The sequence below is a fragment of the Chiloscyllium plagiosum genome, unplaced genomic scaffold (assembly GCF_037043375.1).
Source record: "Chiloscyllium plagiosum isolate Xiang-an unplaced genomic scaffold, Cpla_swu_hap1 HiC_scaffold_14, whole genome shotgun sequence".
NCBI classification, from domain to species: domain Eukaryota; kingdom Metazoa; phylum Chordata; class Chondrichthyes; order Orectolobiformes; family Hemiscylliidae; genus Chiloscyllium; species Chiloscyllium plagiosum.
Window position 1 is genome coordinate 40,960,704 of NW_028270152.1, and position 17,774 is coordinate 40,978,477.

At 43.8% G+C, this 17,774-nt stretch overlaps 1 protein-coding gene across 7 annotated transcripts in view; it reads right to left on the reverse strand.

Moving 5' to 3' along the window:
* The window catches only part of LOC122559040 (protein FAM3C-like), a 58,044-nt gene that overhangs the window by 16,540 nt on the left and 23,730 nt on the right, over positions 1 to 17,774 (reverse strand). For 5 of the 7 annotated variants that reach the window (XM_043708203.2, XM_043708201.2, XM_087994364.1 and 2 more), the window contains 2 exons: positions 8,439 to 8,546; positions 875 to 995 (listed from right to left, as the gene is read on the reverse strand). In XM_043708203.2, the coding sequence (XP_043564138.1) occupies positions 875 to 995; positions 8,439 to 8,546 (229 nt within the window). The remainder of the gene's footprint in view (positions 1 to 874; positions 996 to 8,438; positions 8,547 to 17,774) is intronic. The other 2 variants (XM_043708207.2, XM_087994365.1) reach the window with 1 other exon arrangement.

The following is a 17,774-nucleotide window of genomic DNA, read 5'->3' on the forward strand; positions in this document are numbered from 1 at the left end:
CACAGTGGTTAGCACTGCTGCCTCACAGCGCCAGAGATCCGGGTTCAATTCCTGACTCAGGCGACTGACTGTGTGGAGTTTGCACATTCTCCCCATGTCTGCGTGGGTTTCCTCCGGGTGCTCCGGTTTCCTCCCACAGTCAAAAAATGTGCAGGTTAGGTGAATTGGCCACGCTAAATTGTCCGTAGTGTTAGGTGCAGGGGTAAATGTAGGGGAATGGGTCTGGGTGGGTACACGTCGGTGTGGACTTGTTGGGCGGGAGGGCCTGTTTCCACACTGTAAGAAATCTAAAATCCTTACCATCACTCAACATTGACAGAAAAGCAGAAGTTAATTTGTAAAGGATTGTAGATTGGAAATGCTAATCAACTTGACTTGAGACATTGTACAATATCTGAATGGGGTTGCAAATGTCTGGAAAAAAGTTATCTTTTAGGATGAGTGGAACATACGGTCTGAATTGGTTTATGGAGCCTGAAGATTTAAGCCCACTGATTGCTTATCTGCAGATTTTCTTTATTTCCCAGTTGGCTTTAATCCATTCCAATCAATCAGCATTAGAGTCTCCTTTCTTCATTTCTGCTCATCTCTTATTGTGTACTGCTTCCCTTCTATGGTCGATATCAGGAATGAGGACAAAGTCATATGAAAATTATTTGATGGCTGAATTCTTCATTTTGTTTCTTGACTCTGGTTAATATTTTATTAAATACTGAATGTCTTGCACCATTATAAGTCAAAACTGAATAATTGAGAGGCATACATTAGATTTAGAATGGTCTTCAATGAAACAAATATCATGGGAAGTTTACAATTCAAAGGATATTTACAATCTAGTTGCAGCAATGTTCAGAGTTAGATCTTTGCTACTTACGGTTTATCATTGATACAAATGTGGGGTCCAACAACATTAGCTGCCCCACTAATGATTTTAAATGGGAAATGGTTTGCAGTGCAACGTGTTTCCATTCCACACGGGGGCTTAACTTTTGGCTCTGTAAATGTAAAAAGAAGCACATAATATACTTTTTATAATTCAAAAATGTAATTACCTCAAAATTGGCAGATGTTGTACCTTTCTTTTAGCTATTAAAGGAGTTTTAAAGGAGGCAATGAAGCAGACAGTGAGCATGTGCACTGGGAATTTGCTGCCTGTCATATCAATAAAAACGGCAAGAAATGAAACATCCGAGGATAGTGCTGAATAAAGCAATAGAAATTGCAGGTTCGAAAAGAGACCCAACACCTGTTTAAGAATTCGTTTAGGGAGAAAGTGAGGTCTGCAGATGCTGGAGATCAGAGCTGAAAATGTGTTGCTGGAAAAGCGCAGCAGGTCAGGCAGCATCCAGGGAACAGGAGAATCTATGTTTCGGGCATAAGCCCTTCTTCAGCCCTTCGTTTATCTTTGGAGCAAATTATACACCGCCTTTTATTAAAGCTTCATAGAATAAATGAAACAGTTTCACTGGATTTTACTGGATGTAACTGAAATTTCAGCAAAACTGGAGTGAAATTATTTAAAATGTAAATATGTCTTCATCAGGCACTTTGTAAACTATTATTGCTTTAAGAGTGATGGTCTTTTAAGAAGCTCAACACACAAATGATTCAAGTATCTGGATGTAATCACATAACCTGAGACCACAACCGCTTTGCATGATAACACCCTAGAAAAAAGATCCGTCTATAGATTACTCTGTACTGTCTGTACTAGCTTAGTTATAACTAAATTATACCAGAGATGTTCAAATAAATGGAACCTGCATATCTCATTGTGTTTTAGATAGCTAAGCAATCACATGTTGTAGCTGTAATCACTCCCCAAATGCCCAAGTATAAGCACAAATGTTAGAGATTATTTACTCCCAACATAGCACCCAGCTGTTGATTTTCCAAATGTGTTATTAAGTATTGGAGCAGCTTAGCCTCATAGTAGACATACTCAGTTTTGTTGGCCAACCATGATAAAATAATGGCAAGCTCAACTTGAAACCAGAACTCTTTACTTTGGTAAGTTAAGTAAATGAAAACTAATCATTTAAGTACTAGAGTAAAGATGTCTTGTTGTGGTTGTATTGAGCCTCAGTGAGTCCTCAACTGGAGTACTGTGCCCATTTGTTTCTCCTAATGTAAGGAAGGAAATATTTGTTTGATGGAGATTCACCAGATTAATCCCTGGCATGGTGAAATTGTCTCATGAGGAAAGATTGAGTAAACTGGGTCTGTATTCTCTGGAATTTCACAGAATGAGGGTGATTTCATTGAAGCTCACAAAATTCTTACTGTTTGGATATTGATAGGATGCTTCCCTGGCTGGTGTTTCCAGGGTAATCTCAGGAGAAGGAGCAGACTATTTAAGACTGAGATGGGAGGAATCTATTCACTCAGAAGGTGGTGAATCTTTGGAATTCTTTCCACATGGGGCTGTGGAAGCTCAATCATTGAGCCGGTTCAAAACAGAAATCAATTATAGAGTCATAGAGATGTACAGCACGGAAACAGACCCTTCGGTCCAACCCGTCTATGCTGACCAGATATCCCAGCCCAACCTAGTCCCACCTGCCAGCACCCAGACCATATCCCTCCAAACCCTTCCTATTCATATACCCATCCAAATGCCTCTTAAATGTTGCAATTGTACCACCCTCCACCACTTCCTCTGGCAGCTCATTCCATACACTTATCACCCTCTGCATGAAAAAGTTGCCCCAAGGTCTCTTTTATATCTTCCCCTCTCACCCTAAACCTATGCCCTCTAGTTCTGGATTCCCCGACCCCAGGGAAAAGACTTTGTCTATTTATCCTATTCATGCCCCTCCTAATTTTGTAAACCTCTATAAGGCCACCCCTCAGCCTCCGACGCTCCAGGGAAAACAGCCCAGCCAGTTCAGCCTCTCCCTATAACTCAAATCTTCCAACCCTGGCAGCATAATTCTAAATCTTTTCTGAACCCTTTCAAATGTCACAGCACCTTTCCGATAGGAAGGAGACCAGAATTGCATGGAAAATTCCAACAGTGGCCTAACCAATGTCCTGTACAGCTGCAACATGACCTCCCAACTCCTGTACTCAATACTCTGACCAATAAAGGAAAGCATACCAAACGCCTTCTTCACTATCCTATCTACCTGCGGCTCCACTTTCAAGGAGCTATGAACCTGCACTCCAAGGTCTCTTTGTTCAGCAACACTCCCTAGAACCTTACCATAAGTATTTAAGTCCTGCTAAGATTTGCTTTCCCAAAATGCAGCACCTCGCATTCATCTGAATTAAACTCCATCTACCACTTCTCAGCCCATTGGCCCATCTGGTCTAGATCCTGTTGTAATCTGAGGTAACCCTCTTCGCTGTCCACTACATCTCCAATTTTGGTGTCATCTGCAAACTTACTAACTGTACCTCTTATGCTTGCATCCAAATCGTTTATGTAAATGACAAAAAGTAGAGGGCCCAGCACCGATCCTTGTGGCACTCCACTGGTCACAGGCCTGTAGTCTGAAAAACACCCAACCACCATCACCCTCTATCTTCTACCTTTGAGCCAGTTCTGTATCCAAATGGCTAGTATTCCATGAGATCTAACCTTGCTAATCAGTCTCCCATGGGGAACCTTATCGACCGCCTTACTGAAGTCCATATAGATCACATCTACTGCTCTGCCCTCATCAATCCTCTTTATTATTTCTTCAAAAAACTCAAATCAAGTTTGTGAGACATGATTTCCCACGCACAAAGCCATGTTGACTATCACTAATCAGTCCTTGTCTTTCCAAGTACATGTACATCCTGTCCCTCAGGATTCCCTCCAACAACTTGCCCACCACCGAGGTCAGGCTCACCGGTCTATAGTTCCCTGGCTTGTCTTTACCGCCCTTCTTAAACAGTGACACCACATTTGCCAACCTCCAGTCTTCCGGCACCTCACCCGTGACTATTGATAATACAAATATCTCAGCAAGAGGCCCAGTAATCACATCTCTGGCTTCCCACAGAGTTCTCGGGTACACCCGATCAGGTCCTGGGGATTTATCCACCTTTCCCCTTTTCAAGACATCCAGCACTTCCTCCTCTGTAATCTGGACATTTTGCAAGATGTCACCATCTATTCCCTACAGTCTGTATCTTCCACATCCTTTTCCACAGTAAATACTGATGCAAAATATTCATTTAGTATCTCCCCCATTTTCTGTAGCTCCACACAAAGGCTGCCTTGCTGATCTTTGAGGGGCCCTATTCTCTCCCTAGTTACCCTTTTGTCCTTAATATATTTGTAAAAACCCTTTGGATTCTCCTTAATTCTGTTTGCTAAAGCTATCTCATGCCCCCTTTTTGCCCTCCTGATTTCCCTCTTAAGTATACTCCTACTTCCTTTATACTCTTCAAACATTCACTCGATCTATCCTATCTATGCCTGACATATGCTTCCTTCTTTTTCTTATCCAAACCCCCAATTTCTTTAGTCATCCAGGATTCCCTATACCTACCAGCCTTTCCTTTCACCCTGACAGGAATATACTTTCTCGGGATTCTTGTTATCTTATTTCTGAAGGCTTCCCATTTTCCAGCCATCCCTTTACCTGTGAACATCTGCCTCCAATCAGCTTTCGAAAGTTCTTGCCTAATACCGTCAAAATTGGCCTTTCTCCAATTTAGAACTTCAACTTTTCGATCTGGTCTATCCTTTTCCATCACTATTTTAAAACGATTAGAATTATGGTTGCTGGCCCCAAAGTGCTCTCCCACTGATTCCTCAATCACCTGCCCTGCCTTATTGTCCAAGAGTAGGTCAAGTTTTGCACCTTCTCTAGTAGGTACATCCACATACTGAATCAGAAAATTGTCTTGTATGCACTTAAGAAATTCCTCTCCATCTAAACCTTTAACACTATGGCAGTCCCAGTCTATGTTTGGAAAGTTAAAATCCCCTACCATAACCACCCTATTATTCTTACAGATAGCTGAGATCTCCTTACAAGTTTGTTTCTCAATTTCCCTCTGACTATTAGGGGGTCCATAGTACAATTCCAATAAGGTGATCATCCCTTTCTTATTTCTCAGTTCCACCCAAAATTCTGTTTGTACAGGCTAAAGATGTGACAGGCTCCATGAGTTGAACGTTGTTATGGATCAGACCAGACCCCCTCGAATGATAATAAGAAAGTAGCCTAGACTCTAACTTTTTCTTATTTTGAAGGTAAATGTGAGATACTGTGTTCTGGATGCAATTCGATTGGTCAAACTACTCAACGTTAAGCACTATTGTTAAACTACAACAAAAGAAAGAGGATCTTGGAATAACTTAACTCTACTGGAAAACTTAACAGAATAATAGAATATTTTACTACTAAACAGTAACTATTCCAATTTGGTAACACCCATAAACAGACTCTTGGCAAAAGATGAATTCAAATAACTGAATTGTCTCACATGCAATGACAACAGCCCAGGAGGAAAAACATCTAGAGAAAACTCAGGGAGAGAGTGTGTAGCAGTCAGGAGAGATTCACTGCCTTCCAGCCCTGCTGAGACCTCAACAGCTGAAAGCTAAACTAAAGATCCCTGGATCTATGGGAACTTGACCCAACCCATTCAGGCTGCTTCTACTGTTCCAGTTTTGAAAAAAACCCAAGGCCTCACAAGCTGTTTGTTCTCTTACAGACTGCTTGTCACCTTTCATTAATCATTTAAAAAGGACAAAATAACATCAGTTGAATAAGGAGAATTATGGAGCTATGAGGGAGGAGCTGGCCAAAGTTTAGTGGTGCAATACCCTAGCAGGGATGGCAGTGGAACAACAATAGCAGGTATTTCTGGATATAATGCAGAAGATGCAGGATCAGTTCATTCCAAAAAGGAAGAAAGATCCTAAGAGGAGGCAGGGATGGCCGTGGCTGATGAGGACCATATAAAGACAAAAGGGAAAATGTATAACATAGCAAAGATGAGTGGGAAATTGGAGGACTGGGAAACTTTTAAAGAACAACAGAGGATAACTAAAAAGGAAATATGCAAAGAAAAAATAAGGTACGAAGGTAAACTGGCCAAAATATAAAAGAGGATAGTAAAGGCTTTTTTAGGTATGTGAAAAGAAAAAAAATGGTTAAGACTAAAATTGGGCCTTTGAAGACAGAAACGGGTGAATTTATTACGGGGAACAAAGAAATGGCAGAAGAGTTGAATTGGTACTTCAGATCTGTGTTCACTGGGGAAGACACAAGCAATCTCCCTGAAGTACAGTGGCTGAAAGATCTGAACTGAAGGGAATTTATATTAGGCAGGAAATGGTGTTGGAGAGACTGTTTGGGCAGAAGGCTGATAAGTCCCCAGGGCCTGATGGTCTGCATCCTAGGGTACTGAAGGAGGTGGCTTTAGAAATCATGGATGCATTGGTGATCATTTTCCAAAATTCTATAGATTCAGGATCAGTTCCTGCGGATTGGAGGGTGGCTAATGTTGCCCCACTTTTTAGGAAAGGAGGGATAGAGAAAACAGAGAATTATAGACCAGTTAGTCTGACCTCAGTGGTAGGAAAAATGCTGGAGTCAATTATAAAGGACGAAATTACGACACATCTGATAGCAGTAACAGGATACGTCAGGGTCAGCATGGGTTTATGAAGGGGAAATCATGCTTGACTAATTTTCTGGAATTTTTTGAGGATGTAACTCTGAAGATGAACAAGGGAGATACAGTGGATGTAGTATACCTGGACTTTCAGAAAGCCTTTGATAAAGTCCCACGTAGGAGGTTAGTAAGCAAAATTAGGGCATATGGTATTAGGGTTGAAACTTTATTGCTGGAACAGCACAGCAGGTCAGGCAGCATCCAGGGAACAGGAGATTCGACGTTTCGGGCACAGGCCCTTCTTCAGGAAGGGCCTGTGCCCGAAACGTCGAATCTCCTGTTCCCTGGATGCTGCCTGACCTGCTGTGCTGTTCCAGCAATAAAGTTTCAACTTTGATCTCCAGCATCTGCAGACCTCACTTTCTCCTCCCATATGGTATTAGGGGCAAAATACTGACATGGATTGAAAATTGGTTGGCTGCCAGGAAACAAAGAGTAGTGATAAATGGCTCCCTTTCGGAATGGCAGGCGGTTACCAGGGGTGTGCCTCAGGGATCAGTGCTGGGACCACAGCTTTTTACAATATACATTAATGATATAGATGAAGGTATTAAAAGTAATATTAGCAAATTTGCTGATGACACAAAGCTGGGTGGCAGGGTGAAATGTGAGGAGGATGTTAGAAGAATACAGGGTGACCTGGACAGGCTAGGTGAGTGGACAGATGCGTGGCAGATGCAGTTTAATCTGGATAAATGTGTGGTTATCCATTTTGGTGGCAAGAACAGGAAGGCAGATTACTACCTAAATGGAGTCAAGTTAGGTAAAGGGGCAGTGCAATGAGATCTACGTGTTCTTGTACATTAGTCAATGAAAGCAAGCATGCAGGTACAGCAGGCAGTGAAGAAAGCTAATAGCATGCTGGCCTTCATAACAAGAGGAATTGAGTATAGAAACAAAGAGGTCCTTCTGCAGCTGTACAGGGCCCTGGTGAGACCGCATCTGGAATATTGTGAACAGTTTTGGTCTCCAAATTTGAGAAAAGACATTCTGGCTATTGAGGGAGTTCAGCGTAGGTTTACGAGGTCAATTCCCGGAATGGCAGGGCTATCTTATGCTGAAAAATTGGAGCGACTGGACTTGTATACCCTTGAGTTTAGAAGGCTGAGCGGGGATCTGATTGAGACATATAAGATTATTAAAGGATTGGACATTCTGGAGGCAGGAAGCATGTTTCCGCTGATGGGTGATTCCCGAACCAGAGGACACAGTTTAAAAATAAGGGGTAGGCCACTTAGAACAGAGTTGAGGAGAAACTTCTTCACCCAGAGAGTGGTGGGTCTATGGAATGCTCTGTCCCAGAAGGCTGTAGAGGCCAAGTCTCTGGATACTTTCTAGACAGAGTTGGATAGAGCTCTTAAGGATAGTGGAATCAAGGGTTATGGGGATAAGGCAGGAACAGGATACTGATTGAGGATGATCAGCCATGATCATAACGAATGGTGGTGCTGGCTCGAAGGGCAGAATGGCCTACTCCTGCACCTAAGCCATAACATGGTCACAGTGCCCTACTCCCACTCCTATGTTCCAAAGCAACAGATCACAGTTCTATCACAAACATAAGCAAAAACCTTAACATGGCTCTGTTTGAGATGCTGACTGAACCACTGTGTAAATTCTTTAATTCTCATTTTATGATCGTTTGAATCAATGTTCTTTACCAAAATTCAAAACTATCATCCAGCTTTACATAAAAATCTGATAGTTAGTGTCACTGACAGAGTACAGTAAATATTTCCGTTCAAATATATTGCAATACAACAAAGCTAACCTCTACTTCTTTAGTAATAGAAAATGCGCTTTGATGTCTGTACCTGTTAAATGTTCTGAATTATTCTGTTTTTCTGAAGAATCCATCAGTTTATTTGCAAGGAACAATGTCAGGCCAATGACCAGCAGGACCACTACACCGCGTATCACAGCTGGAAGATAACATTTGAAATGAGTTATTCTTTGTGGTATTACAATTGAATTTTTCTGTCTGTAATGTCATACTGACGTCTCGGTGGCCAGCTCCCTATGGAGCTCCTTACTGTACTCCGTTCCTTGGTCATCTACTTCCCTTTCTCCTCCACTGTTTAAGTCCCCTCTGCAGCCAGTGCATCTTAACTGCAACTGCAATTTGACTATAAGCATAAACTGCTATGGTCCATCTCCCGACCAGGTCTGCAATTTGCTTTCCTTAAATTTGGCTTCCAACTTCCAGGACTTCTTTATTTGCATCAAGATGATATTTTCTACCCTGAAGCATACAGTTAAACACAGCCCTTGTTCTGCTACAGTGTTGCTTTAATCTTTATATGTTGTTTCCTTCTACGGCTGTACTCTAGGTAGTAGGAATCATAACATGATTGACTTTCGTATCCAGCTTAAGAAAGAGAAGAATGAGTAGGGTCCTGGGGTTTTAAACTTAAGCCATGTTCCAGTGAGAAAGAAACATTCTCAGGAAAGGACACATTATCTAAAACTAATACTGTGACCCTTGTAGGAAAATTGTACAAGACGTCAAGCATCCCAAATCCATGAAATGTCACAAATATGAAATATATCAGATAGAGTTGATGGTAGTTGTCTTTTCCCTAGGAAGGGGATTTTCAAGACTAAGGGACAAATTGTTAAGGTGAGAGAGAGATTTAAAAAGGACATGAGGGAAATGTTTTGCACAGGGTGGTTCGTGTGTGGAGTGAACTCCTGAGGATGTGAGTGCAATTATAATGTTTAAAAGACATTTGGATGGATACGTGAATAGGAAATGTTTAGAGGAAAATGGGCCAGGAGCAGGCTAGTGGGACTAATTTAGTTTAGGATTATGTTCGGCATGGACTGGTTGGACTGAAGGATCTGTTTCCATGCTGTATGACTCTATAATAATAAAGTCTATGGGTAAATGCCTGACTGTGATCACCATCAGAAAAACCTCACAGCAGGATACATTAATAAATATGAAAATAAAAACCTGCCTATTATAACATACTAATGCTCTAAAATGCAGCAAAACAGATTCTTAATTACTAATATGCAAACTTAAACTATACCCCCTTTAAATCCAAACATACACATTCACTCATAAACCATATGACAGGATAGACAAGACAATTTTTTTCAGGAATACTGTGCATGCAAAATATAGACAGGAAAGGTAAAGTTTGTATATCAGAAACCAAGCTACAGTAAGGAAATATTGCAACCTTCTCTCAATAGGTTTTGGTTTATGGTGATAATATAACATTGTCATTTTCAGCAGCAGTTTCAACTGCGAGCCAGTTAATTGGACTTAACTCTTGATTGAACGAGCAGTTTTTTTTTGGAGGGGGGGGGGGGGCACAGTCTTTTGTATTTATTTTCCACTCACAGAGAAAGGAAGTAATCTCACTGGCTGGCAGGTTTTTGAATGTCTGAGCTGCTCTCTCTCCTCTCAATTCAGTGACAAATTGCAACTTATAACCAATCCACATGCTGTTGCTGGACAGGTACTTATTTTTTCCTCAAAGAAACCTGTGGTCATGTCCCAGAAAACTGTCAAATTCAGTTGCAGCAAAAGTACACAATACAGTTCTATTCAATTGTAAAAAAAAAGCTGATAATTCAAATTTTCATTTCTATAATTCAAATAGAATATGTGTAGTCCTTATACATGAAGGAAGTTAATGATAGATTGAAAATGAAAAAAAAACTTCTGAAAGATCAATTGCAGGTCAAAAGATTGGACAGAACAACGAGGGATGACAAAAAGATTAATAAGGAAGGAGAGATTAGAGTATGACAGAAAGCTAGCCAGAAATATAAAACTAGATAGTGTGAGTTTCTACAATTATTTATGGGGAAAAAGAGTAAGTAAAGGTGAGTGTTGATTTTCTTGAAAGTGTGTGGTGCTGGAAAAGCACAGCAGTTCAGGCAGCATCTGAGGAGTAGGAGAATCAATGTTTCCAGTAAATCATCTGAGGAGTAGGAGAATCAATGTTTCCAGTGGTGAAGGGTTCTTGCCCAAAACGTGTGAAGGGCTCTTGCTTGAAATGTTGATTTTCCTGCTCCTTGGATGCTGCCTGACCTGTTGTGCTTTTCCAGCACCACACTCTTGACTCTGATCTCCAAAATCTGCAGTCCTCACTTTCTCCTCCCTTGAAAGTGAGTCTGGGGAATTAATGTTGGAGCTAAGAACATAGTAGATGAATTGAACAGAGATTTTGCACCTATCTTCACTGTAGAGAATGCAAATAACATCCCCAAAATAACTGTGAGAGGGAATGTGGTATTTAAAACAATCAGCATCACCAGGAAAACAATTATTGTAGCATAAAGCTGATAAATCATCACATCCTGGTGGGTCTCATCATAGGAAAAGGAGTAGCTGACGGGATAGTAAATATATTGGTTTTCATTTTTGAAAATTTCCTCGAGTCCTGAAAAGCCCCATCAGATTGGAAAAGATCAAATGTGACATGTATTCAAGAGAGAGAGAAAGCAAGAAACAACAGATCAAGGAGAAAATGCTGGCATTTATTATTAATGAATTCACAGAGCATAGAATCACAGAAGTATTACAAGAGATTGCAGCAAAGCACATAGAAAATCTTAATACAATCAGAGGAGATGGTACATCGTGATAATATTACTGGACAAGTAATCCACAGGCCCAGGATAATTGTGGATAGAATTTAAATATAGCTAATAAATCTAGAATTGAAAACTTTTCTCAGCAATAGTGACCATGAAATAATCTTTGAGTGAGGCCTCTTTCGGTCATGGCTGACCAGGGATTGCATCCTCCTTTAGATTAGATTCCCTACAATGCAGAAACAGGCCCTTCAGCCCAACAAGTCCACACCGACTATCCGAAGAGTAACCTACGCCCCTCACCCCCCCCCCCCGAGTAATGCACCTAACAACTAGGACAATTTAGCATGGCCAATTGACCTGACCTGCACATCTTTGGAAAGTAGGAGGAAAATATGAGAGGAGACCAGAGTACCCAGAAAAAAACCTACAAACACGAGGAGAATGTGCAAACTCCATACAGACAGTCAGCCAAGGCTGGAATTGAACCTGGGACCCTGATACTGTGAGGCAGCATGCTAACCACTGAGCCACTCTGCTATTGTTTTAGGTTTCTGCTTCCCTGAAGCAAGAAGCTTGTGACTGAAGAGACCAATGCTGGAGAGACAGTCCCGGTCACAGAGATCACACCTGTATGTGGTTGTTGGTCTGCTAGAATTGCTGCACTCCTTCCTTTGTGCCCGTATGTCTGATGCAGCACTCATCAGCTTATTTTCCCCTGTTTTGAGGTGTTGGTTCAGGGTGCTTCTCCATCTCATGTGGTCTGCTGCAAGACTTTCCCAGGACTCCATAATAATATCAAGTGCCTTCATGTCCCTCATGCAAACATCCTTTTTGTGCAGCTGGGGATGCTGGGGATGCCCAGTGGGTTTCTTCCTGGATGCAAGTTCTCCATTGAGAATATCCTTTGGGATGCAGCCATTTCCATGTGGTAGACATAGTCCAACCAGCGCTGTCTCTGCTGCCTGAGCGTAGTGTACACGCTGTGAAGGCCAGCGCGAGAAAGCACCGCTGTGTTGGACACTGTCTTGGCAGGATATGCTGAGGATACGGCGGATACTCAAGTGGATGGTGTTCTGTCTTCTCTCCTGTCTGGCATATGTAGTCCATGTCTCACTGCCATACAGCAGTGTGCTTATGATGCAGGTGTTGTAGACTGACATTCTTGTCTTCACTGTCAGTTTGGGACTTGTCCATACTCGAGTTGTGAGGCGAGCAAGAGTTGAGGCTGCTTTCCCAATCCTCTTGTCGATGTCTGTCTCCAAGGAGAGGTTGGCAAAGCCAAGGGACGTACACTGATGGATGACATTGAGTTCATAGTTGTTGATGGTGATGACTGGCGGTGCCTCTATGTCCTGTCCCAAGATGTTCGTCTTCCTCAGACTGATAGTCAGCCTGAGTGCTGCATGTACTTTTGTCTTGGCTCTGAGGTAGGCCAGGTTGGAGAGCCTGCCGTCTGATCGAGTGTGTAGGTAAATCCCCTCCATTACAGTGCCAAAGGCATGTTTTAGGAACACAGCAAAAAAAATCTCAAAGAATGTGAGAGCAAGGACACAGCCTTTTTTGATACTGCTGCAGATGTCGACGGGCTCAGAAGAGCTGCCATTGAACTGCACTGTCCCCTTCATGTTACTGCGGAAGGATTCGATCATGCTCAGCAGTTTCAGTGGGCAGCCAATCTTCAGGAGAACCTTGTAAAGGCCGTTTCTGCTGACCAGGTCCAACGTGTTGGTGAGGGGCATTTCCTGTTCTTTGCACTTCTCCTGCAGATGGGAAAAGAGAGAAGATCATGTCTACTGTGGATCTTTTAGCTCGGAAGTTGCACTGTGACTCTGGGCATACACATTCTGCCAGTTTCTGCAGGTGAGTCAAGATGACCCGAGCAAAGGCTTTGCCGACAGTGTTGACGAGAGAGATGCCTCTGTAGTTGTTGCAATCGCATCTCTCGCCCTTGTTCTTGTAAAGGGCAATGATCTTGGCATCCATCATGGCCTGCGGTACAGCTGTTCCTTGCTCGCACTGACAGAGAACTTCATACAATGGGAGCAGGAATCTAACCTTGCAGGGCTTGATCAGATCAGGAGGAATCCCGTCGCTACCCTGGGCCTCACCTCAGGCCAGGCTGTCAATGGTATTGCTAAGCTCTTCTACTGATGGCTCTGCATCTAGCTTCTCCATGGTCGACAAGCACGTGATGGCATCAACTGCTGAAGCGGACATGGTCTGCTCCCTGGAGTAGAGATCAGAGTAGTATTCAACCTACCTCTCCATCTGCTGGCATTTGTCTGTGATTACTTCCCCAGTAGAGGATTTGACGGGTCTGTCTTGCTCAGAGCTGATCCTAGTGCCTTTCTTGATGCCTTTGTACATTCCCCTCATGTTCCCCGTTATAGTGGCTGTCTGAATTTACTCACTTCACTATGTGCAATACTCATTAGCACATCGCCTGGCAGTCTACTGAACCTTTTTCCTGGCAGCCCTGAGAGTCTGCAGATTCTTCCAGCTAGCTGACTGCTTGTACTCAGCGAGGGCAACACGCTTGGCTTCAATGATGGGGGTCATCTTGGTTACCTTAGCCTTAAACTAGTCATGTGTCTTGCAAATCCTCTTCCTCAAGATAGCCAGGTAGGTGAGGTGCACAGTATCCCACAAGGTTTCCCACTTCTCTGTGGAGGTGTGTCCGTGTCATAAGGCGCTGAGTTCTCTCTCGAAAGCCTCTGAGAACTGTTACACAAGGTCTGGCTGGGACATCTTGCTGACATTGATGTGAGGGCTCCCCTGTATTTTAGTGTGATGGAATCTCTTAGGTTGCAGCCTAATCTTGCAACACATGAAGGAGTGGTTTGTGTCAAAGTCCACACTGTGATAACAGTGTATGTGGAGAATGTGTTTGATGGTGGTGGACCTAACTAAGATCAGATCGAGTTGGTGCCAATGCTTTGAGCACAGGTGTCTCCAGGAATTCTTGTGCCGAGGCTTTGTCTGGAAGGAGGAGTTAGTGATGCACAAATCATGGTAAATGCACAGCTCGAGCAGTCGTTCTCTGTTCATTCATTTTGTCAGCTCTGGATTTTTCCTTAAGGTTTACTTCTGAAGCCTTTCCCACATGTGGGTCTGACTGCGAGGCAACGGAGGTTTGAAATCAGAGATTTCCTTCTATTTGCCAGGAAGCAGCCCGTTCTGTGAATGGGTGGATGGTTATGGTGGGGGGTGGGGGGGTCACTGGTTGGGGGGATGGTTGGTGGCGAGGTCTCTCCTAACCCTCCTCATCCACATCTCTCCTAACCCACTCTCTGCCCACCTCCTCCTCTCACCTAGTCACCTCTTTCTTGTCTAACCCAATTCTTTTATATCCCCAACTCCCCTCCTTACCCACTCTCCCACATAACTTGCATCAACTTGAGTCTCTTCCCCCACCACCCCATCTCTCTCACCCTCCACTGTGTCTTCCCCCTGCCCAGGTCTCTCTACCCCAGACCCCGTTCCTCTTTCCACCAAACCAGAGCCTCTCCATCTTCCCCCCCCCTGCTGCCCCCCAGACCCCAACTTCACACCCCCATTCCCCTGGTTCTCTTTCTGTCTCTCCATGCCCCGCCCTGGTACCTTTGTAGAGCTGGGCGATAGCGGTGGCCAAGTTCTGGGAGCACAGCCAAAGCCATGACATAATCTTTAATTGCTGTAAAACCCCATTTGATCACTCAATAAAAAACAAAAGTACTGGAGATGCTGTAAATCAGAAACAAAAACCGAAATTGCTGGAAAAGCTCAGCAGGTCTGGCAGCATCTGTGGTGAGAAATCAGAGTTAACGTTTCGGGTCAAGTGGCTCTTCCTCAGAACTGGGGAAGGGTCGCTTGACCCAACATATTAACTCTGGTTTCTCTCCACAGATGCTGCCAGACCTGCTGAGCTTTTCCAGTAATTTTGTTTTTGTTCCACTTTGGTCACTAATTTCATTCAGGGAGTGAAATCTGCATTCTTTACCTGGTCTGGTCTATAAGCAACTTCAGACCCTCAGCGATGTGTTTGATTTTTAACAGGGTAAGCATAAGTGGTCCCCTTTGGATCGGCAGGTGGAGATGAATGATCAGAAGATCAGAGGTTTTAATTCTTTACAACTTGTATTAATAATAATGGGCACTGGGAGGAGCAGGTGGTTAGTGAGAGGGATGATTTTGTTCGGGGGGGGGAATCAGTAAGGGGTTAGAAGTGGGGGGCAAATATCTGGAAGGGGGCAATGAATAAATTGATTAAGGTGTGGTGAGCAGGACAGTGAGCAGTCAGTGGAGCAGTGGTGATTGGGAGAGGGGCAGTGAGTTGAGACAGTGAGGTGGATGCATGATGGTCAGAGATCAAGAGTGGGGCAGCGGAGGGACCTGTCAAGGGTGGCAGGAAGTGGATGAGTGGAACAGTGAGGGATCAGGAGTGGGGCCTCTGAGGAAACAGGAGAGGTGTCAGGAAATGGGCTTTGTGGAGCTAGGAGGGGCCAGAAAGTGGCTTAGCTGTCAGAGGTGGACAATGGGCACACTGTTGGATATCAGCAATGGAGGTAAAGCAAACTGGATGCCAAGTGAGATTGTGCAAGTGAGTTCTGGTCAGCAGCACCAAACATAGCACAATTCTGAAGTAGAGGATCAATTCACAGACCTTCCCCCTCATTATTAGTCTCCACCCTGCTTGCGGCTAGCCTGCTGGTTCCCACGTTAAGCTACAGTTAATTTCATCATTGCATGACTCACTCTCCTCGGCTGATCCACATTCCTCTGTTGCTCTGGGACCTTCACCTCACTGCATGTTTTTCTCTGCCCTGCAACTGATTCTACGCTCACATGTGGATGTTCATTCAAATGAAAATGTTTGAATCAGTACATTCTCCAACTACTCGATCCTTTCAAATAGCTTCTATACATTGTTCAGCTTGCAGTGTGCTCCTCGAATGCTGCCTGACCTGCTGTGCTTTTCCAGCACCACTTTCTTGACTCTAATCTCCAGCATCTGCAGTCCTCACTTTTGCCCATTATTCAGTTTGCACACAAGTCTCTGGAGTCATGCAGTCACTGCTGCCTCACAGTACCAGGGTCCCAGGTTTGATCCCAGCCTCGGGAGACTGTCTGTGTGGAGTTTGCACATTGTCCCCGTGTCTGCGTGGGTTTGCTCCGGTTTCCTCCCACAGTCCAATGATATGCAAGTCAGGTGAATTGGCCATGCTAAATTGCCCATAGTGATAGGTGCATTAGTCAGAGGGTTGTGGGTCTGGGTGGGTTACTCTTTGGAGGGTCGGTGTGGACTGGTTGGGCCAAAGGGCCTGTTTCCACACTGTAGGGAATCTAATCTCAAAAAGTATCTGGAGTTGAGTGAATTTCCTTGATGCTCCATACCAAGTCCACCCTACCAATACCAACTTCAGCCCACTATGAGTCTGCAAACTTTAACCATGGATTCCCTCATGTTGTCCTATCTCTTTATCCCTTTTACCAAAGGAAGTGTGTGGTCTAATAATCACTCCAGAACCAGGCTGGCCTGTGTCCATTCAGGGGATAGGAGTGGGGAGGGCTGATTTTTGCTGCTCCAAACCTGTGCCCATAGCTTCTACTTCAACTTATTTTTCTGACGTGGTAAACTTTTCTTTCCCTTTTTTTAGATTCTCTCTCCTTTCAGTCATTGGATACCAGCATTGCTGACTGAGTCAGCATTTACTGCCACTCCCAATTTCCCTTCAGGGGGTAGTGTGGAGCTGCTTTCCTGAATCACTGCAGTCCCTGTTATGCTGACAGGATGGGCTTTCCTGGGTTTTGACCCAGTGACAGTGAAGGAATGGTGATATATTTCCAAGCCAGGGGAGTGAGTGGCTTGAAGGGGAACTTGTAGGTGATGGTGTTTCCATGCATCTGCTGCCCTTGTCCTTCTAGATGGAAGTGGTTGTGGTTTTGGAAGGTGCTGTCTGAGGATCTTTGGTGAATTTCTGAAGTGCATCGTGTGGTTGGTACAATCTGCTGCTACTGAGTATCTATGGTGAAGGGACTGGATGTTTGTGGATAAGTGGGTTGCTTTGTCCCAAATGATGTCAAACTTCTTGAATGTTGTGGAGGTGTCAATGTTGGACAGGGGTGGACAAGGTTAAAAATCACACAACACCAGGTTAGCACTGCTGCCTCACTGCGCCAGGGACTGGGGTTTTGATTCCAGCCTTGGGCAACTGTCTGTGTGGAGTTTGCACATTCTCCCCGTGTCTGCGTGGCTTTCCTCCAGGTGCTCCGGTTTCCTCGCACAATCCAAAGTTGTGCAGGTCAGGTGAATTGGCCATGCCAATGTTCAGGGATGTGTAGGTTGGATGCATTAGTCAGGAGGAATGTAGAGTAATAGGGTAGGGGAATGGGTGTGGGTGGGATACTCTTTGGAGAGTTGGTGTGGACTTGCTGGCCTGTTTCCACCCTGTAGGGATTCTATGATTCCAACAGCTTTATTTGGAAGTACTAGCTTTCAGAGCGCTACTCCTTCGTCAGGTAACTAGTGGTGCAGGATCATAAGACACAGAATTTAGAGCAAAAGATCACAGTGTCATGCAATTAAAATGATATATTGAAAAAACCTAGATTGC